The 22,651-nt window shown below is 36.9% G+C and overlaps 1 protein-coding gene and 1 non-coding gene across 3 annotated transcripts in view; one reads left to right on the forward strand and one right to left on the reverse strand.

Annotated features, from left to right (window-relative positions):
• EFR3A (EFR3 homolog A) overlaps positions 1-22,651 on the reverse strand; it is an 82,392-nt gene that overhangs the window by 29,988 nt on the left and 29,753 nt on the right. For both annotated transcript variants that reach the window (XM_069600948.1, XM_069600949.1), the window contains exons 3-13: positions 21,087-21,214; positions 19,691-19,841; positions 16,961-17,082; positions 13,265-13,414; positions 11,305-11,442; positions 8,939-9,017; positions 6,265-6,400; positions 4,452-4,619; positions 2,540-2,654; positions 1,747-1,798; positions 242-414 (exon numbers count right to left, since the gene is read on the reverse strand). In XM_069600948.1, the coding sequence (XP_069457049.1) occupies positions 242-414; positions 1,747-1,798; positions 2,540-2,654; positions 4,452-4,619; positions 6,265-6,400; positions 8,939-9,017; positions 11,305-11,442; positions 13,265-13,414; positions 16,961-17,082; positions 19,691-19,841; positions 21,087-21,214 (1,412 nt within the window). The remainder of the gene's footprint in view (positions 1-241; positions 415-1,746; positions 1,799-2,539; positions 2,655-4,451; positions 4,620-6,264; positions 6,401-8,938; positions 9,018-11,304; positions 11,443-13,264; positions 13,415-16,960; positions 17,083-19,690; positions 19,842-21,086; positions 21,215-22,651) is intronic.
• Positions 15,513-15,586, forward strand: TRNAC-ACA (transfer RNA cysteine (anticodon ACA)). The gene has a single exon. It is a non-coding gene; the product is annotated as a tRNA-Cys (tRNA).

Raw genomic sequence — 22,651 nt, forward strand, 5'->3', positions numbered from 1 at the left:
TACAAATCAAATAAAATTCTGGATTAATAAAACCTAAAAATCCTAGATGAAAAAAAGTATAATACTGCATAATGGTAATGGTGATGGTTCTAACTGTGAAAGTACTGAAAACCACTGAATTAAACACTTTAAAAAGGTAAAAAACAAAAACAAAAACAAAAACAATCAATACTGTACTTAAATGCATTAATGTAAAAATCTGAAAATTTCATCATTAAGCCTATTTTCAAACAGCACATACCTGACCCCTCGAAGCTTTGCCCTGTTGTCATGGCGATCCATGAGATTATGCATTACCTCCAAGACTAACTGCCTCAGTTCATAGTCTTCCATGAGGGACGGTGACAGCAAAGGGTCCAGGAAAGACCCTGGCAGTGCAGTAACGATTGTCTTCGCTTTGTATCCAGAAGTTACCTGATTATAGGGAGGAAAAACAAGCAAAAAACCTTTGTCATGAATCCTTCTTTGGTAAAACTCTCAAGTTGTTTTCTAAGAATCATAAGCTTAGGGAAAATAGGAAGCATAAACATAAGTCTGAAGGAAAAACTAGAAGAAAATTTGTGAGATGACGATGATTTTACAAAACACCATCATTCGTAAAGTGAACAGAATCAGTATCAGCATGCATTTACCGTATGCCAGGCGTGGCTCTAAGCACTGCATGTGTACTAGCTTCATCATTACCATGTTCCTGTGAGGCTGCGAATCACTACTGCTTCCCCATTTTGTAAAAGAAAACCGAGGCTCAGAAGGTTAAGGACATATGGGGCAGGAAGTCAGTACTAAATGGATATAGGGAAATTAGGTAACAAATAACACAGGTAAGATCCGAAAATTTTAAACTGGCAAATAATTATTTTATTTTAAATTAAGCAGTTCAGTTTAATAGGAGTGCATTTTCATTTGGAAAGCTGTTTTCATTATTTGATGCGCCATTTCTGAGTGTATTCCTATCTCTAAAGTTGGAGCTTTTAATCAGCCTATACTTAAATCCCATTAAACAGTTTAACCATAACACACAGACATTCATTCAGTTGACTGTGTAGTACAATTAGGATTAGAGACAAGGCTATTTGCTCAGGGAATTTATTTAATTAAAAAAAGCTTAGGGCCAAATGAAATTTCAGGTGGGTAATCTCTATTTATATTAAGGATTACAAGCATATGTGGAACATCTACCATTTATATTTGGGCATTCATTATAGGATAAGGGTGATTTTATAAGTGAATAGAAATTGGTGGGACAATTACTACTTACCTAAAAAAACTAAAAACATATCTCTATTTTATATCACATACAAAAGCAGATAAACTTCAGATCAAAGTTCTAGATGTGGAAAGCCAAACTGTAAACCTTTTGTAAAAAGATATAAACAAATGTGTTTATATCATCAGAGCAGGCAAACGGCTCTCAAACAAGACACAAATATAAAAGCAAAAAACATAGGAAAGAACTGAGAAATCTGGGGATAGCTGGGCCCAGGCATCATCTTCTGTAAAATGGTAATGCTTTCTGCCTTCTGTATCTTTCATCATTATGAAAACCAAATATGATGATGGGAAACTGAGGAATAAACAGTAAAAGTGAAATCAAGTACATTCAAGTACAGTATATAAACCACAGAAAGATAACTTACCATAAATGGTATCTTATAAGAAAAAGAAGCTGATAATGTGAAGCTATTTTTTTAACCTCTTTAATAATTTAAAGTTAAGGGTGTTCTTTACCGATCTTAAATTCCTTACCATAAGCAAAGATCGCAGCAACATTATTTGAATCCGCCTGGTTCCCAAATCCCTAAAATACACAAAACAGTGGCATTATCTTATAAAAAGTAATTAACCTTATTTATTTAAATTATTATTTTTTATTTTAAAACTCTTCATATTAGCAAAACAGACTCTGCTTCCATACTAGCTGAAGTCATGGCTCATTTTATATTTTAAAGTAAACTTCATATGAATTACAGGGTTATATGCACAAAAATCAAATTCAAACAAAAAAAATTAAAAAGCTGTTGGTTTGCAAAGGAAACAAACCTATGCATGTAATGACATGAAAAGTCAACTGTATGAAATCACAACAAAAGATCCAGAACAATTAAAAGATGCTATAAACTGGAGAATATATCTAATGCAAATATAATTAACAGACATAATATCTATGTAATATATATTAATAAGGCCAGAATGTGCCTAAATAACTGTTATACAAATAATTCTTTCAAAAAAGAATTAACAAATGAAAAAAGGGTTATTAATGGTCAAACAAATATCTTAAATAAGACTATCATTTCCTTATTAAGTTATTTACAAACTAAAGCATTAGCATGTTATAAAATCAAATTAGGGCTTTCCTGGTGGTGCAGCTGGTAAAGAATCTGCCTGCAATGTGGGAGACCTGGGTTTGATCCCTGGGTTGGGAAGATCCCCTGGAGAAGGGAACAGCTACCCACTTCAGTACTCTGGCCTTGAGTATTCAACTTTACAGTTTGAGAAATTTTCAGTTTGAGAACAAAGGAGAACCACAAAAACATACCCTAATTGACTGATATCCAAAGTATGTGTAGATGTTCCAAAAACAGGTACTTTCCCCATAATGAACATCATGATTTCTGACCTCTGATAATCTGGTAGGTTACTTCCAAAAAATCCTATAAAAATATCAAGATAAATTTAAGATGCATTTTTCAAACTGAAAACTTTATTTTTCCATATAATAAAAAAATCGTAATATTAGGTTGGTCAAAAGGTTCATTTGGTTTTTTTCAATAAGATGGCTCTAGTAGCGCTTAGTTGTCTTTAACTTCATTTGAAACAATTTTGTTAGACTGTATTGTGACAGCTGTCATATCAGCAGTGCATTAAGAAAAAACACCAAGGTTGAGTTTTTGTCTAGCCATTTTAATACTGAAGATGGAAAAAAAGCAACATTTACAGCATGTCATGCTTTATTATTTCAAGAAAGGTAAAAATGCAACTGAAATGCAAAACATGATTTGTACGGTGTATCAAGAAGGTGCTGTGACTGGTTAAATGTATCAGAAGTGGTTTGTGAAGTTTTAGGCTGCAGATTTCTTGCTCGATGATACTACACGATCAGACTGACCACTTGAAGTTAACAGTGACCAAATCGAGACATTAATTGAGAACAATCAACAGTACACCATGCTCTATATCCTTGTACCCTTTGTGCACACGTGCGTGTGTGTGTGTTGCACGGAGTAGCGGGGAGGCATGTGATTGTAAACTCTCAAGTGTCAGTATCCAGATCCTGGTCTCTGAGGTCTTTTGAATGTTTGCTAGATGTAGAGAGGGCAGAGGATCTGCATGGTCTTAAAGCACCTTCTCAGAGACTGCTTATAATTCACGAGGGGAAATGGAAACTGTGCAGCAGAGAAGCAGAAGAGCACGTGGAGTGACCACAACTAACACCACCAGCAAAAAAAGGACACACACTGTGCGGTGCTGTACGCGAGAATCTGAGAAGAGCACTATCACTTAAACAGCATTCAGCCAGAAATGCACACGCTGAATCTCATTATGAAGAAACTCCAGACAAACCCATCCAAGGGTGTTTTTTTTTTAGTGAGGGGAAAGGGGGATCTATCCTGGAGGGGAGAATGGCAACCCACTCCAGTATTCTTGCCTGGAGAATCCCATGGACAGAGGCGCCTGGCAGGCTGCAGTCACAAAGAGTCAGACATGACTGAAGCGACTTGCCAGCAGCAGTAAGGGGGACCTAAACTCTTTTAAAAATGTCCAGATCATAAGAGAATGTTCCAAACTAAAGGAACCAAAGAAACATCACAACTAAACACAATATATGATCCTAGACTGGATCCTGGACCTAAGGGAAAACACGCTATAAAGGACATTATCAGGTCAAACGACAAAACTGAAACAAGCAAGTCTGATTAAAGTATAATATCAAGTTAAATTTACTGATGCTGATAACTGTATTCTGGGTATGTAAGAAAATATCTTTATTCTTTGGAAAAAATACTCTGTAGTAAAGAGCCATGATACATATGTACTTAATATGCAGTGGTCAGGAAAGAAAGGTAGATGGACACATGCACGCGTCTCTCTATATGTATAGATTTATATACGCACATATATGTAGATAAACACACATATATACATGCATGCATACGTACACAGAGAAATGCAGAAAGGGAGGGAGAGAGGCAGACAGGCAGAGAGAGAAAGGAAATGATATGATAAAGGCATAAAATATTGAGATGAATCTAGGTGAAGGGTACATATGGTGTTCTTGATTGTAATTTGCTGTATTCTCATGTTTGTTTAGTTTCCAAATACAAAGTTTTTTTTCAAAGTCTAACCTATCATTCACCTTTAACTAATGCAGCATAACAGTCAAGTACTTTCAATGAGGGCTTTCTGAATCACTGTTTTCCATAACAATCTGAAATGGGAAATGTACTCACCTATTGTTTGGATGATAGCATTCTGCACAATCTTCTCATCACTGTCTTTGGAACTTGTGTTTAAGTTGGCATTGCCTATAGGGCCTCCCTGTAAATCATTTGCTTCAAATTCAACACTGAGACGCAGATGCTTCAACAGCGTGTTGAAGACTTCCAGCACTGTGGGTCCTGCAAATGAACCCTGATGTGAGCGAGTACATTCTTCCAGCATCACAAACTCAAGGCCAATACTCATGTTTCTCAACAGAGACATCTAGATATTTTCTAAGTAGCTGGCAATACTTCGTAATTTATGAACTAACCATTCATTAAAAAAGTAAATGAGAAATCCCTAAGTAAGAAAGTCTTCTAGCTATTCCAGCAAACATCTACTGGGCATCTCGGAACAACTGGCTGTTGGAATCTTTGGTACAAACACACAAAACGTGCAGAGTCTTATAAAAGTTAACAAAAACTTTCCATCTATCTAATCTTGTCTACTCAAAAGAATGCATATTGTGATAAACTGCTGGGTCAGAATCCATAGAATTATGATAATACAGCCCACTGTGGCATAAGAAATTTATTTTCCATCTTTTAAGGCTAAAGAAGAAAGAATTTTGCCTCAATTATTAGAGTGAAGCTGGCCAATTTACCCAACTTGGATAAACTACGTTTAGTCTCTGCTTTTAATTCTGTGAACACTCTGTGTGTTTCTGTCAATGCATCCATCACAATACAATCTAATCAGTGCTTTTTACTTCTGCCTTCTCCTCTAGATTATAACCTTCTCCAGGACAGGCAGCCTTGTGGAAATCCTTCTCTGAATGTACTGAGCCTAACACACAGTTCCTCACACATAAGAGACATCAGTAGTGAGATGGCTCAATCAATGCATCATCTGTGGTTCAATTCATATTAATATGTCAAATGAAGTAGCTCTCCAAAAAATAACCTGTTTCCATCTCTTTGAGGTAAATTATGAGTAACGATGAGTCCATATACAAAATGTCCACTCTCATTTGACACTGAGTGAACATTACAATATTTCAGTAGGTAATACATAGTTTCACTTTGATTCTGAAGCAAAGAAAACATAACTAGATTTTCCTAACTTCAGAAATTTTGAGGGACCCTTGCAGCCTTCTAAGCACCCGAGTGAAAAACCATGATGTCTGACCCGTCCCTTCTCCGTGTTACCCAGTCAGTCAGTTAATCAAATCCTGCTGACTTCACATTCCCACTTGCACTCTGCCATCAAGGTCAGCACCATATAACATTATCTCCTGAAGATTATAGTGAATCTTTAAAGCGTGTTAGTCAACTGAAGAGTTATACCCATGATCTAGCCACAACTTGAACCTGAAGCCATGTCCCTGGCTTCCTCCACACACCACCACATGTCCCAGTCAAATGGGCTACATAATGCTTTGCTCCTGCTAATCCATTTTCCCCCTTCTCTGGACCTTGGCTTTCTTATGATACTTGATCAAAATCTGCCTTATATTATGGCATCAGGGAGAGTTGTCTAACTCAGTAAACTATAAGTTTCTTGTTTATGTGTACCCCTCCCAAATGTTTAGCATATAACTGGTTTCAAAATCTTTACTGGAAAAGAGGAAGGGAAGGAGAGACTGATTTGGAGAAAATGTTTAACTGTACATTAAAGAGACCTGACAACAGTCATGGAAACGCAAAACTTCAAGAGAAATTATAGCACATTCAAAAATGTTAGAAATATTTTCAGATTGTCCCACACAGTGCTATACCTGCTGGAAAAAACATTCTGTAAAAGATTATTATTTTTTTTTTTTTTTTGGGAGCTGGCACTTACCTATGGAACCTTTAGCAGCAATGGCAACAGCCTCTAATAGAACCTGAATAATACCTGCTCGAACCCGTGGAGAATCTTTTTTACAAGCATCAAGGTGTCCGAGAATCTCCTGGATTACATGGTGAGAATACTGAGCCTAAGAGAAACAAACTAGTGTAAAAATATATGAACAATTATATACATCCTGGAATTCATAAAAATGACAAGTCATGTGACACTAAAACATCCAATTACAGGAGACTGGTACTTAAGTCATGGAACAACATATAGCCATTAAAACCCATTCTTCTTAAGAATAATAGGATCATGGGAAATACTCATGATATCCTGAGGGGAAAAAAGCAAGCTGTAAAATGTGTGCTGTGCTAAGTCGCTCAGTCATGTCCAACTCCTTGCAATCCCACGGACTGTCTGTGGGGATTCTCCAGGCAAGAATACTGGAGTGGGTTGTCATGCCCTGCTCCAGGGGATCTTCCCAACCCAGAAATCGAACCCAGGTCTCCCGCATTGGAGACGGATTCTTTACCATCTGAGCCACCAGCCACCAGGGAAGCCCAGTTGTAAACTACTATGTTAAATAAAATTCAATCTGTTTTTTTAAAAAAGTATATAAGACTAGATATATATGTCTAAATGTTAACACTAGCCATCTCTGAGAAGGAGATTTATGAGAAAATTTTTATTCTCCTAATAAATATTATCCTGATTGTATCAGGATAGCCTTATAAAATAGAAATTCCCATCCTGGTGGGTACTAACACTCAATTTTCAAAGAATGGACTTCATAAAACATATAGTGAATGTAAAGCTTCTTCTAAAGCAATGCTGTGGACCAGAATAACTTCTTAAACACTTAATCAACAAATATTTATTGATTCCTTCAGTTTCCTCAACTTTAGCATTTACTCCTTGCAAAAAACAATTTCATCTAGTAACTGAATCTGAATAAGGAAGGCAAATGAAGAAATACAAGGCTATGAAGACTAGGGGAAGAGTCTTAATTATGTCTACAGATTGCCAGATCAACTTCTCACCTACTAAACTAAAATTAAAAGATCTTAAAAGTTCTCATCAGAAGAAAAAAAATGTGTTGCTATGTGAAGTGATGGATCTTGAGAAAACTTACTATGAGAATCATTTTGCAACACACACATTTATCAATCATGTTGTACACCTTACAACTTATATAACATTATATGTCAATTATTTTCAATAAACTGGGAAAATTAAAAAAAATTATCCTTCTACATAGAAACCAGCTTTATACTAGCTACCAAAAGTATTGAAAACTTACATTATGCTAGTCTATAATTAGTATTTTATTCAGACACAAAGTTTTAGAATAGGATGAACAGAATTCAAATCCTGACTTTCTTACCTATGTGCCCCTGAGTGAGGTACCTGATCTCTCTAAAGGTCAGTTTTCTGTTCTATAACATGGGGATAACAACATCTACTTCATGGAAAAGGAAATGGCAACCCAATCCAGTGTTCCTGCCTGGAAAATTCCATGGACAGAAGAGCCTGGAGGGATACAGTCCATGTGGTTGCAAAGAGTCAGATACAACTGAGCGACTAACACTTTCATACTTCACGTTCACTTCATAAAATAAGGAGGATTAAACGAAATAAAGCATGTAAGGTTATTAGCATAGTCAGAGGCATAGCCAGCACTTGATAAATGTCAGTTTCTATCTTAGTATAAAAATGAGGCATTCAGTGCATGCACTAAGATTTTCTTTTCAGAAACAAGGAAAGTAAAGCTCAGAGAGGCTAAACAATTTGCCTCAGTTCAATGCAACTAGGAAACAGCCTATCTAGGATGCAAATCCTGTTATGACCGGTACTAAAAGCTGTGCTGCTTCTTACAACCTTATCTCCTTTAAATTAATGATGACTTTTTAGGGTATTAAAAATGTAGATGTTTAAAAAAATGTTTAAAAAAAGACCTAAAATTCCAATTGAATTAAGAGCTAGCTGAGTCTGCCCAAGTTTTTCTGTAGTAGATGACAGTGCCTCATCAAGGTTCTATGAAGACCAGTGGAGTTAATACATTAATACATGCACTATCACACAGCAAATACCCTATAAATGTATCAGTCACATGTTGCTATAATAATCAATTCTAATACTAGTTTATCAGTAAAACACAAGTACACGATAATGTGTTTAATAAATGCACAATAATGGTTATCATCATAAAATCATTCAGTTATTTTTATTAGATATCTTTTCATCTTGGCAAATAAGAATATAAGTATAAATAAAAATAAATGAGAAAAAGAACTAAATTAAGAATATGTCTTATCTCCTATAGTGATTTCTATCTCTGAGGACATTCTTACTGACAGAGAACCAAAATCACTTATATAATATATTTTTTGAAGTCGCTCAGTCGTGCCCGACTCTTTACGACCCCATGGACAGTAGCCTGCACCAAGCTCCTCCGTCCATGGGATTTTCCAGGCAAGAGTACTGGAGTGGGTTGCCATTTCCTTCTCCAGGGGATCTTCCCAACCCAGGGATTGAACCCAGGTCTCCCACATTGTAGGCAGACACTTTACCATGTGAGCCACCAGGGAAGTCATATATAATATATAATCCTTATATATATATATATATATATACACTTACATAATCCTTTATATACTTATATAATATATTCAATCCTTACCTGAATGGAATACATTATAATTTTAAAGCAGTGAACTGCAAACTCATTGGGATCCCATAGTTTGTGATGATCCAAATGCCTGTAATTAACAGTAAGAAAATTACTTTAAGAATTCCTTATTTTTATTATACTTTCTCCTCTAGAACCATCAACAATATGCAAAGCTTAACAATCAAAAGAATATTATCTACAAGAGAAGCAAAGTTTCCATTTCAAGAACTATGATATTTATTTCCCTTTATTGGCAGATCCTTTCTTAAACCAACAATAAAAGCTACTATATATGTGTGATTTTTAACACCTACATGAGCTGGCAAGTAAGAAAAGTCCCTCAGTCTAGACTCCACAACAAGGTGGAATCTGAAGAAGTATACCCGGAAGCCAGCAGCTATCTTAGGTACATCTTCAGATCTCCAGTAGTTGACAGCTAGTGGTTTAATGGGATAAACAGAAAACTGGAGACAAAGCTTAGGGTCCACCTGGGAAAGATGGCTATCAGATCAGAAATACATGTATCAATCCAAGACCATTAAATCAATCCAAGACACCTTCAGTGAACATGTGGAAATGTTTCATGTAGAAGCTGTCTGTGTTGGCCTTGACTCTGAGAGGAACCACAAAAAGACAAAGTCTCTCTGGAAAGTCCTTCTCGGCACCCAGAGAGTAGTTTGATAGAATTCCTAAGTATCTATGTGGTTGAAAAAAAACTGAACCTAAGGTTGGAGTTCAAAGTGGTTCCTGGATAACACTGCACCCATGTCTTCAGCAGAAGCAAAATAAAGCCTTTTATGGACTGCACATCATTAACCCAAGCCTCATATCCACAAGGAAAGTGACAATGAATACGGGCTCAAAATTCAAATTCACAGAACACACAAGGTAAAAGGCCGCGATGAATGTCAATGATCTCTCAAGTTTTTAAGGGACTAGACCAAGTTTTTAAGGACTTTCATTTATGACTATATTCTCCCTAAATGACTGGTATCTTATTTGCAGAGGGCATTTAACATTTAAATAACTAATTAACTAGCCAATATGTAATTAACTATTTAACATTTAATTAGATTAACACATGATCAGGATGTAAATCCATTAAGTTATACATAGAGAAAAATATAGCCCATTTTCGAGTTACTCAAGCAATCCATTATAGTTAACATGGTAACGTCTTTCTTCTACCAACAGCTCTCTAGATTTTTATGGCATTATAGACTACCTCTTAGTTAATAACAGGATTAAGATAAAAACGTGGAGAAGGGCATGGCAACCCACTTCAGGATTCTTGCCTGGAGAATCCCCATGGACAGAGGAGCCTGGTGGGCTACAGTCCATGGGGTAGCAAAGGGTCAGACACAACTGAACGACTAAGCACAAGCACAAGATAAAAACTAGAACTCTGATATTAAATCAGCAGGTCTAGACATTAAAAAATAAATCTGCCCTTAGTTATATCTGACATAATTTGATTAGCTTTCAGCAGCATTTTCATAAGCCCAGAGAATCTTTAAATAGTAAACATAATTTTTTGGTGGTGGTAGCAGTAAGGGGGAATCTCTTTGAAAATATAAGAACTCTCTGACTCTTAATTTGTGGTTTATAGACTCTTGTAACTAAAGATAAACTTTGCACCAAAATATTTTTCCTAAAAAAAAAAAAAAAGACTTCTAGATATTACATTTAGACTACTTTAAACATGCTATAAAGACGGAATCAGGAAGGGGAAGAACAAAGCAAATGATTAAAACAAAGACTAACAAAAATATCCAGAAATTACACAGAATATTATACAGGTCTATATGTGACAACTGAGTTAAGAGGCTTGACAAGAGCCTCCATGTCTATGTGAAGAAACTCAAAGCTTATAAATGTATTTTGCTTGGAGGGCAGCATGTAAGTACCAACAAGATATTTAATATTCCTGTGATTAGTCACTCAGTATACAATAAAGTTTACTCAGAGAAGAGAATGTAATCTAAGGCAGCCCAGTCACACAAAAAGAAAGCAAAGGAAGAGAAGCCAAATATGAGGAACTGACCAGAAGTTAATAAAATAAGATACATCACACTTGGATACTCTGCTTTAATGTTTTAGTGGGCATATGCATTCCAAGGTGTGAACAGAAATCCCAGCGAAACAACGCACATGACACCAAGAGCATGACTGCATTTCCTACTTAAGAGGGAAAAGCGGGCAAGTGGTTGAACCAGTGCTCAAAGGGACACTGTCTGACTCAATCCCGTACTCTTCCCACACCTCTACACTGGCTCCATGAGTAACTCTCTCATACAAGTAAGAGCATTTCAAATAAACTCAAACAGAATGCATACAGCACAGTCAGATGCAACCGGGAAACGCCAGCGACTTACGCAAAAACTGGTCTCACAGCGTTATTCATATTCCCAAAGCTCGCCCGGCCCAGCAGTTCTCTGAAGCAGTTTTCAGCCAGCACAGCAGGATTCTCTTCTTTGTCTGCTGCTGAAGGAGAAGGAGGAGGGCCTATGCGACTGGGAAAAAAAGAGAAATGAAGACAAACAAAGCAATGCAAGACTACTTCTGACACCAGTTCTAACAGTTCAACAGAAGAGATTTGACTTCTCGGAATTTATAGCATGACATTTTCCTTCTACCTAAAGTAACTTTAGAGCTTAAATTTACTTCCATGAATTCAACACCTTGAAGCTGATCATATAATCTTTCAAAACGGGAGAACTAAATTCAGTTGTACTAACTTGTTTCTAACTAATAGAATATATTTTCCAAAGGCAAAATACTCAACAGTTGCTATTTTGTAAAGTTCCTACAACTTCTCTACATTTAGAGCACAGTCTCAGTGAGAAAAAGGTACCCAAAGATCACCCAGTTTAACTGTAAGAGAGCAAAAATAAAATCAAGTAGAAAATTATGACACAGTGTAAATAAAAGCTAACTAGAACACCTGTAAATCTCCTCAGTAGACACAATTTGTTCATATTTTAACACTTTATTTCATGTACAATAATAACAAAGAAAGCATATCTCTGGCACTGGGATAAAACCATGAGAAAATACAATTTCTTAAAATCTGTCAGCCATTTTAACTTAATCCCGTTCCTCAAGAGCCATAATCATGGGCAATCAGTTCTCAACCAGCTAGGTACCTTCAGAAAAACTAACCTCAGCCATAATGCCAAAACCAGGAAAAATACAGAAAGTGCTAAAATATATCAAGTCTCACACTTTAGGTTTCCAAAGCCCCAGACAGTCACATTTAAGAAATCTAGTGTAAATATTTTCTGTAATTGCTATAAATTTCAATAAACATATGAAGTGCCTAGAGTTACCAATTTCATCTTTTCACTTCTACACCACGTTTACTTTGGCATTGCACACATAATCATCAAAACTACAAACAAAGTTAAACTTTTAGAACTACAGAATTAAATATCTTTTAAATTTGATTCAGACTTTCCCTCTTTAAACTATAAGAAAAGGGAGATCAGGAAATACGCCAAACTGGAAAACACTGCTTCTAAAACTTGGTTGTATAGTACCTCTGTGTAAGGCAACAAAAATCTGCCAGGAAAGCATGCTATGGCATCTGAAAAAGGAGAATAACCACAGACTCCTAAGTGCAACAGGTTACCGGTGTATGGGGAGTGGAGGGGTCAGCATATGCCCCAAAACAATATTCCATGCCAAAATATCTTAGAATAAATAAGAAATAATCTAGTATTTACATTGAAAAAGCATAGAGAGTAAATAGTAGCTGCCTGACTCCCTATGAAAAAGCACCTTGGATCTCTAAATAATAGAAGTTCAGTTTATTTATTTATTTATTTTTATTTTTTTATTTTTTAGTTTTTTATTTTTTAAATTTTAATATCTTTAATTCTTACATGCATTCCCAAACATGAACCCCCCTCCCACCTCCCTCCCCATAACATCTCTCTGGGTCATCCCCATGCACCAACCCCAAGCATGCTGCATCCTGTGTCAGACATAGACTGGCGAGAAGTTCAGTTTATAATCTCTATTTCTTACACTTGCAGCTTAAATGGTACTAATTCAAATTGCAATCTAGACTGCCCAATAATAAGCAGCAAGTGATAATTTATTCTAAAAGAAATAAAGCCTTAAGTGTCTGAGTAAGAATCTGTGGTCTACTCAGCCTAATGTGGTGACTAAAGATGGTAATTTTTTCAGAAAGGACATATATTTAAACTCACTCAAGTTTAGGAGACTACTATATACATAATACTAAAGATGAAACATTCTTATCCAAACAAGCAAGCACACATACACCCATACAAAATAACACAGCCCCACCCTACCATCTTTATTCAATACCTGTCAGCCTCTTCTATCTTTTGCATGTTGAACAGCAGGGATGGAACAATTTTATCCATATGCTGAGGCTCCCAAATGGTAGCCCGAAGTTCATCATTTACTGTTTTACGAACCACACCTTGAATACCTCTGATTCCAGCGATTCGGATTCTATAAAAAAAGAAAAAAAACATTCAGTCATGAAAAAAGTTATTTAAATAAGTTTGTTAGCTTAGTTAAGGGAATAGATGTTAAATAAATACTGTTATCTCAAGTCAATAAAACAAAAATAACACTTAAGAAGTGTAAGAAATTAAAATCTCCAAAATCTAAGATGGAAAGAGATATGGCAGTTCCAAAAGAAACTGACTTTTAATATCATCTTTTTGTAATCAGCATTTAACGTTAAAAAGGACTGTAAAATATAGGGTTAGTCTATGTGTCAGTTTTCAATAAAATAATCTAATCAAAAGAAATAGATTCTCCTATATTCTCTCACATAAAGCATACCAAAGTTTTCTCAGGTCAGTCTTCCAAGGCAATAGAAATAAAAGCAAAGATAAACAAATGGGACCTAATCAAACTTGCAAGCTTTTGCACAGCAAAGAAAACCATAAATAAAACAAAACGACAACCTACAGACTGGGAGGAAATATTTGCAAACGATGTAACTGACAAGGGCTTAATTCCCAAAATCTACTAACAGCTTATACAACTCAATAATGAAAAAAACAAACAACTCAATCAACAGATGAGCAGGCCTAAATAAACTTTTTCTCCAAAGAAGACATAGAGATGGTCGACAAGCACATGACAAGATGCTCATTATCGCTAATTATTAGAGAAACGCAAATCAAAACTACGAGGTACCACCTCACACCGGCCAGAATGGCCATCATTAAAAAGTACACAAATGACAAACGCTGGAGAGGGTGTGGAGGAAAGAGAGGCCTCCTAATACTGTTGGTAGGAATGTAAATGGTGTGGCAGCTATGGAAAACTCTATGGAGGCTCCTCAAAAAACTAAAAACAGGGTTGCCATATGATCCAGCAATCCTACTTCTGAGCATATATCTAGAGAAAAATACAATTTGAAAAGATACATGCACCCTGATGTTCACTGCAGCAGAATGTGCAATAGCCAAACCATGGAAACAGCCTGAATGCTGTTTGGGTGCTCACTGACAAGATGCAAGATAGATATATACATAAATATATAAAACACACACACATACACACAATGGACTGTTACTCAGCCATAAAGAAGAATGAAATAACAGTATCTGCAGCAACATGGCTGGACCTAGAGATTATCATACTAAGTCAGTCAGAAAGAGAAAGACAAATACCATGTTATCACTTACGAGAGGAATCCAAAATATGACACAAATGAACTCATCTATGAAACAGAAACAAACTCACAGATAAAAAGAACAGAATGTGTGACTGCCAAGAGGGATGGGGGTAGAATGGACCATGAATCTGGGATTAGCAGATGCAAACTATTATACACAGAATGAATAAACAAGGTCCTTCTATACAGCACAGGGAACTATACTCAATATCCTGTAATAAAACCATCACAGAAAAGAATATGAAAAATTATATATGTGTAACTGAATCACTGTGCTATACTGCAGAAATTAATACACTGTAAATCAACCATACTTCAATAAAGTTTAAAAAAGAATTAGATTTTTCTGAGAGGTTGATAATTCAAACTAATGAGGATCAGATTCTCTCCCAGTTCTTGCCCAGAAGTCTGAGCAACTGAGTGAGAACAGGATTTTACCGTCCTGAACACCCTCAATGTGTCCTCAGCCTACCCCTTCGTGGCTTCTCCCTGAGAACCTCTCCCCTCCGAGTCCACCTAGATGGAAGACTAGGCTGGTTCCTTTAGAGGGATGACATGTGAGCTAACAAAATGGAATGCGGACGATCCAAGCCATGTACACACTACACGTCTGTGTGTCCTGACACAGACACATTACGGTATGAAGATAGGTAACATTTTGAGAGAACGCTGCCCTCTCCTCCCTTCTCAATTCAAAGGCCTCAAGTTCCTCCAGCTCTTCCTCATTCTTCTTTAAAAATAAAATCTAATCTATCGGTCCAAGGATGGGAAGGAAAGTAACCAGAAAACAGCATATAAAATCTGAGCAAAGAACAAGCTCACAAGCAGAGCTAAGCTGGTAGCCCACCTTCCCTGAAACACCTTCATTCTGACCAAATGTGACTGTTATTTACCCTCCTTTTTAGCTGCCAGACTTTCCTGGTGGCTCAGATGGTAAAAGCATCTGCCTACAATGCAGGAGACCCAGGTTCAATCCCTGGGTTGGGAAGATCCCCTGGAGAAGGAAATGGCAACCCACTCCAGTATTCTTGCCTGGAAAATTCCATGGACAGATGAGCCTGGTAGGCTACAGTCCATGGGGTCGCAAAGAGTCGGATATGACTGAGCGACTTCACTTTCACTTAGCTACTACCTGAAATATTCACCATTAGAAGTTTACTCAGCTTATCCAAGACTGTTTCCAAAAGCTATAAAATAGGTTTAGAGACTGGAGGATGAGGGGAAGTGGGTGACACTGCTTCACAAGCCCACAGGGAAATAACGCACGCCTACAGGAGTAGCAGGTGGAGAATGGGTTGTGGCAGTAATATGGCACTGAACAGGTGAGGAAGTTAACATGGAGACAAGACAAATTCTTCCTCGTACGAAGCTGGATCTGTTCATGCTGTTTTCTTAGAACAAAGTCTTGAGAGATTCTTCTATAATCACAAAGGGATAAGCCTAAGTTTACTACAAAGTTAGTATGTGCCAAGTCAAATATTTTATGAAAATCTTAAAGTATCAGTCCCATTTCCTACTGGCCATGACCTCTAATTTTATTTGATAGTGTATTGCTAAAAATAAAGGGATTTCTAATAATAAAACAAAGCCATGAACATATTCCATGAAAAGTGAAAGAGAAAGTGTTAGTTGCTCAGTTGTGTCCAACTCTTTGTGACCCCATGGTCTATGGCCTGCCAGGCTCCTCTAACCATGGATTCTCCAGGAAAGAATACTGGAGTGGGTAGCCATTTCCTTTTCCAGAGGATTTTCTTGGCCCAGGGATTGATCCAGGTCTCCTGCACTGCAGGCGTCTTCTTTACCATCTGAGCCACCAGGGAATGAGATATGAGAAGAAAATAAAGCTTGACTGGGGGTGGAATGGAGGCGTTGATATTTAATAAATAAAAGGTGGCCAAGGGAGGATTCTCATGGCAAGAAGACACCTGAGCAGAAATCTGAACAATGTGAGGTAAGAAGCCATAAGGAAGGTATCTGCGGAGTTGTTCTAAGCCAGGAGGCCACTCAGCCCAAAGGCTCTGGGCAGAAGTGTCCCTGATGTGCTCACACAAGCGAGGAGACCTAGGCGCTGGATCAGCATGAAGGGGGGAAGATAGGCTGATAGGTTGATAGGCTCTAACATCGATGAGGGGGCATTAAAGGGGCCTTCTGGGCTGCAGCGGAGACTGCATTTTATTCTGATCCAGTTAGGAGACCACCCTCAACTCTGCTGCTTCAGTCAGTTCTTCTAACGGCAACGAAAAGCTGGACTTAAGGAATAAAGCACACATTTCCCATCTTCTTTGGGAATCATTATGTAAGATATAAACACAGCATTCATCAATAAATTACTCCATGACTATAAACTATAAAACAATACATACTCTGTTCGTGTTTCTGGATCACTATGATAGGAGTGACACATGGCACTGAAGCGAGATACAAAAAAGTCGTAACGTCTATGATACGACGGTGTGTCTTCTTCAATATTTGCAAATTTGACAAACTAAAAAGAATAACAGTAAAGTGTATTATCACCTTGTTCAAAGTGTATAAAAAATACATTTATTTTCATTCATTATTTGTTACATTGACAAGAAATATCCAAATAAAAAGCAAATGAGATATGAAATGTCATAAATGTCACATATATATGAAAGGAATTTTTTAATAACAAACTTCACAAAATCAAGAATATAGCATTGTGAGTGTTAACTATAACTTTCTGACGCAGTTTCTTTGGAGTGAGTGAGTGCTTGCTTTGAAGCTCTTCTGCATTTCCCGGATGCTGGCAATGTTTTCGTGATAACCACAGACAGTTCCAAACCTTCAGAAGTTCTATTTCTTAAATCATAGGTAGGACATCTTGACAGCTGTTGTATAACACATGAATGAATATTTATACAAACAAGATGGGACAAGAAAAAGGGCCCTGAGCTGAAGAAAACATCACCAACACAGTAGAGAAGAAAAACTCATACAGTAAAATTTATTCTACCTATTTTTGAAAGATTAAAAAAGAGAGAGAGATATGCATATGTTTAGGAAATTTTAAATATCCTACATGAGTCACAAACCCAACCATATGATCCCTTAATAGGCATCCTTTTTTTCTTATTTGCTTTCTCACTTATTTGGTGACTTACTGCTTCTAAAATGGCCTAAAGATGTCCTGGGAACAAAATGAAAGTAAGCATAAACTTGAAAAAATAAAAGTATGATACTAAAAGTATTTTAAATTAATTCAGCCAGAGCCAAGTCATCTGTTTTAAATAATTTCATATGACTCATATGATTTAGAAAAAGGCCACAAATACCACACCTGGGGGTTCCATCCCTGGTCTGGGAAGATTCCACATGTGACAGGGCAACTGAGTCCATGCACCCAACTCCTGAACCTGTGCACTCCAGAGCCTGTGCCCCGCAGTGAGACGCCACAGCAATGAGAGGCCTGCACAGCAGCTAGAGTCCCCACTTAAGGCAAGCAGAGGAAGCCCACATGCAGCAACAAAGACCCAGCACAACCAAAAACAAAAAGTACAAAGACTACTAATAAACACAAAAGTCCTGAATCGGTCATGTTTGACAGTATTTTTTTAATATTCAATTTTCAATGTTTGAGAACTTAGCACCCCAAAGAAATTAAAATCAGACTTCCAGGAAATACTATATAAACAATGTTGGTCAAGATAATATAGCATTTCACTTAATACAATTCACTCAAATCAAAAGTAGGTAACTGGAGATGTTTGTCTTTTTCTCAAATGAGTCATTAAAGGAATTCTAACGGCGTTGCTGACTTCAAGTAAAGAAAATTCTGGAGATTTCTCACACTATAACTCCTTTGCCCCACAGCCATTAAAACATTTCCCCTAAATATACAGGATGGATGAATGACAAGGTCCTACTGTACAGCAGTACAGTATCCTGTGATAAACTCTAACGGAGAAGAAAATGAAAAAAGTATACATTTTATATATATATATATATATATATATATATATATATAACTGAGTCACTTTGCTATACAGTAGAAATTAACACAATGTTGTAAATCAATTATACTTCCATAAATTAAAAAAAAAATTTCCCCTAGACTTTCCTCACCTAACTGTAAAGGAAGCAGGAGAAGCAAAGTGGCCACGCTGACTGAGATGGGGCCTGTCACACCACCTACCTATATGTGGAAATATCCAACATTTTCCCTCTGAAACTAACGGACAAAATCATACTCAGGGTTTTCAAATGGGGATTTTATTTACATAATCTAGGTTAAAAAAAGGAAAATATCATATTACTACCAACAATAATAACTAACAGTGCCATACACTATTATAAGAACTTGATATTAACTCACATCATACAAGATCCTATAAAACTGGCACTATAATTATCCTTGCTTCACAGATGAAAAACTAAGGCAAGGAGTGGCTAAATAACTTGCCCAAGATACACAGCCAGAAAGTGCTGTAGGCATAGTTCAGAGTAAGGCAGTCGAACCCTAGAAGCCGTGTTGCCAGTCAGCACCCACAGTTCCTAACCATGAAACAGCTGTCTGCAAGCAACAGCAGGTAACAGACGACTCTTCTGTTGAGAAAAACCTGGATGGAAACATGTAGATTGGTTGAATGCCCAAAAGCTTCCTTAGAGATGAAGATGGAACTAGAGACTGAGGCTGAAGGTGATACAATGAAACTAAAGATGAGGAGAAAGGTTATCATTGTATTTTATTTTCTTTATTAAATATGCCTTCCCCACCCCACACATGTTTAATAAACTACAGTTCCGGATAAAAGAAAATGAATGTTGTTAGCAGAAACAGTTCAGAAGCAGTGTTAGAAGGCTGGGGAGTGGGTAGGGGGAGGTTGTGAGGGGACATGGACCCCTTCCACTTATGGCCAACTGAGTCTCTACCACTTCTTGTGATTTGTAATGTCCTAGATTTTACACAGAGCAACAATAAAACTTTGAGACAAAATGTTCTAATCATCTACAACTGCCCTGGTTGCCCAAATACCCTGACCAGAGCATCTGCCATTACCAGATAAGGACACTCAAAGAAGACTTAATCCAAGTTATGGTAGTTGCTCTTAAAATTAGAACCGCTTACTTACAGAATTTGTTCCAAGAACTTGAAGCTTTGGTTCCCCTGATTCCAGCAGTTTTGCTACCATATGAAGAAAGCTTTCTACAAATGGCTTGATGCTTTGAGAATGGCAGGCCATAAGAAGTTGGTCCAATGCCTCCATAGCAATTAAAACATACCTAAACATAAGAGAAAAGTAACATCAAAGCATCTCTAGCTCTCCAGATTCTTCTCAGCACACTCACAGGAATAATTAGAATAAATTTATTTAAATGCACAGAACAGAGAAAGGCAAATTTAGCAGCATCTGAGTGAGAGCCTAATCCTCTCACGACACTAAGGATGCTGGGGTCATAAAATGCCCCTCAGGTGGGAGGACGCAGAGACCAGACTGCACTCCTCCACTCTCTTCTCCTCAGCAAAACCTCCCCCAGAGCTGCTTCCACATTAACTTCCCGTGAATGTTTTTGTAAACACAAATCTTCTCCATTTTCCAGATTTTTAACCATATTTCTCTGCATCTGACCCAAAACAGTTATTATAAGAAATGAGCTTAAATTTCTAACACAATCTATTTGTATTTATAAATATGAGTATATAAAACAGTATCAGCAATATTATAAGGAAAGGTATAAATTTTACCTTCCAATTCATCAGATTTTAAAGCTTGTACTAAAAGTTAAAATTCAGAATTTAGATAACTTTGCTTGAAAAAATGACCATAAGAACTATTTGTATCAAGACTCACATTTGCAGCAAATGCTCTAAATGGTAACAGTGTGAAAGTAGAGAAAGCCAGTATATCATTTGGAAAATGGAATACACTAAGAAACTAGGATCACAAAATGATAAAAGTATCTATATACCAAATTGCAAAGTAATTACTGTTCAAGCACAGAGAATGGATTAAGATGGTAGTCCTTTATTCATAGGTCGATGTATAGCTCGCACAGTTCACATCAGCACGCCTGTTCAGAATTTACATATTCTGAACCTATTATAATATCTAAGATTAAACATAGCTTTTATTGCTCCTCTGACAGGCAAAACTGGAGCTGTGCTAAAAATTGATTTGCTAACAGAATTTCTGATAGTTTTCAATTTTGAGACTGATTTTTAAAGTATAGTACTGCACTGACAGACCTTTAAGGGAATCAATTTCTACTATTCCCATTAAGGAAGTTTAAAAATCAGCGGATGCTTAAACAAACAACTCTTTTAACTAACATGAGTTTATTCTTAAACCTGACTATGAGGAAAGTAATAAAAGCTACAGCATCTATTTGGTATAATACATATCCTCGTATGATACTACAATGCTTTATTCTCCATCTATTATCTCTGCCTGCCTAGATGGCAAAATAACTTATAGGATGATTTAGCCTAGGAAGAATTTTCCAAAGATACCACATTAGTTTCCTTACCCAGTACGATGTCTGACAACATCCCTGCTCAACCTTTCTGCCAGGTAAGAACCAATTCGATCCAGTTTCTCTGGAGCAGATACAGCATAAAATGTCAATTTCTCCATATCAGCTTTAACAAGGCCATCCTAAAAATAAAAACAACAACAAGTGAAATAGGTCCTACTTATGCCTGTATTTCCACGCTTAGTGTTTGTATTTCTAAGTGCTGCTTGCTTCTCATCCCCCCTTTATGGATTGGAAATTAATCCCTATTTACCCTGAGCCTGCCTGGATACAGTCTCTTTAGTGCTAATCACCATTCTGGATACGTAGAGCTTTCAAAAAGTTAAAGCGCTGCCCTATTTAGGAAAGCATACACCTTCACAAGCACTGGATTATTCTAACACCTTCCTCTATATATTAAAAACAAAAACCATCTCAATTATACAATATATTGTAGTAATTATCAGCAAAGGTTCAGTTATTTGCTCTCCTCATTAGAGCCCTCTTTGAAGGCAGGGACTATGACAGGTAGACAGATGCACTCTGGGCACCTGCTACTGGGTCCATTTTGGACACAGGAGACTTTTTTGTTTAATAAGTTAAAGATAGGAAATGTTGTCAGCTGGGCTTATGGTTGCCATACGTATGCAAGGTTCATGCAAATCTTTTTCTTACATCTTATTTTACAGATTGCTCAAGTAGATTTTTTCTAAATGTTTGGCACAAATAAAAACTCTTTGTGTAACCATTCTCCAACTGACCTGTCACCACTCTCATATCAAAAGTGTTCAAAGCTCCCTCACTGCCAGTAAGATAAGGAGATTTCTTTTCTATTATTCACATTCCTCCATAATCTTGCCTCCACCTTATCTTCATTAGCGGCATGTTTCAGATTCCTTAAAAAAATGATCTGAATATGCAGTCTATTAAATGATATTTTTGAAATTTCCAATCAGGAATTCAGTAATTGTGCACTAGTAACACTCATTATACTACAATTAGGTTACAAGAACCTCCACTTGAAGGTCCTGGTCCCAAATGTTATCTCTGACTTTATCACACCTTTTCTCTTAGGTACAAAGAAACTAGTCTCTGCTTCTCCAGATGGTGTATATCTTTCCAAGTTCATTTCTTCTGTGAATCTTTGCAGAGACTGCCAACTCAGAGTGAGTGATACCTTCCTGGTTTAAAGGCAGAAACTTTACCCCTGTTTTACTTAACATTTTACTTTCTAATTTATGCACTGTGATTTAACATTTAGTATCCTTTCACTTTATATCAGTGGATGGAAAGCTTAAGGCAGGTATGGTATCTTAGAGTTACTTATATGCTATGAATTATCCAGGATATCTGGCAGCCAATATATTTAACTGATTCCAAGTCCAAGTTCAAGTGAAGTCGCTCAGTCATGTCTGACTCTTTGTGACCCCATGGACTGTAGCCTACCACGCTCCTCCATCCATGGGATTTTCCAACTGGAGTGGGTTGCCATTTCCTTCTCCAGAGGATCTTCCCGACCCAGGGATCGAACCCGGGTCTCCCGCATTGTAGGCATATGCTTTACCGTTAGCCTCAGTTAA

The sequence above is a fragment of the Ovis canadensis genome, chromosome 9, assembly GCF_042477335.2.
Source record: "Ovis canadensis isolate MfBH-ARS-UI-01 breed Bighorn chromosome 9, ARS-UI_OviCan_v2, whole genome shotgun sequence".
Taxonomy (NCBI): Eukaryota; Metazoa; Chordata; class Mammalia; order Artiodactyla; family Bovidae; genus Ovis; species Ovis canadensis.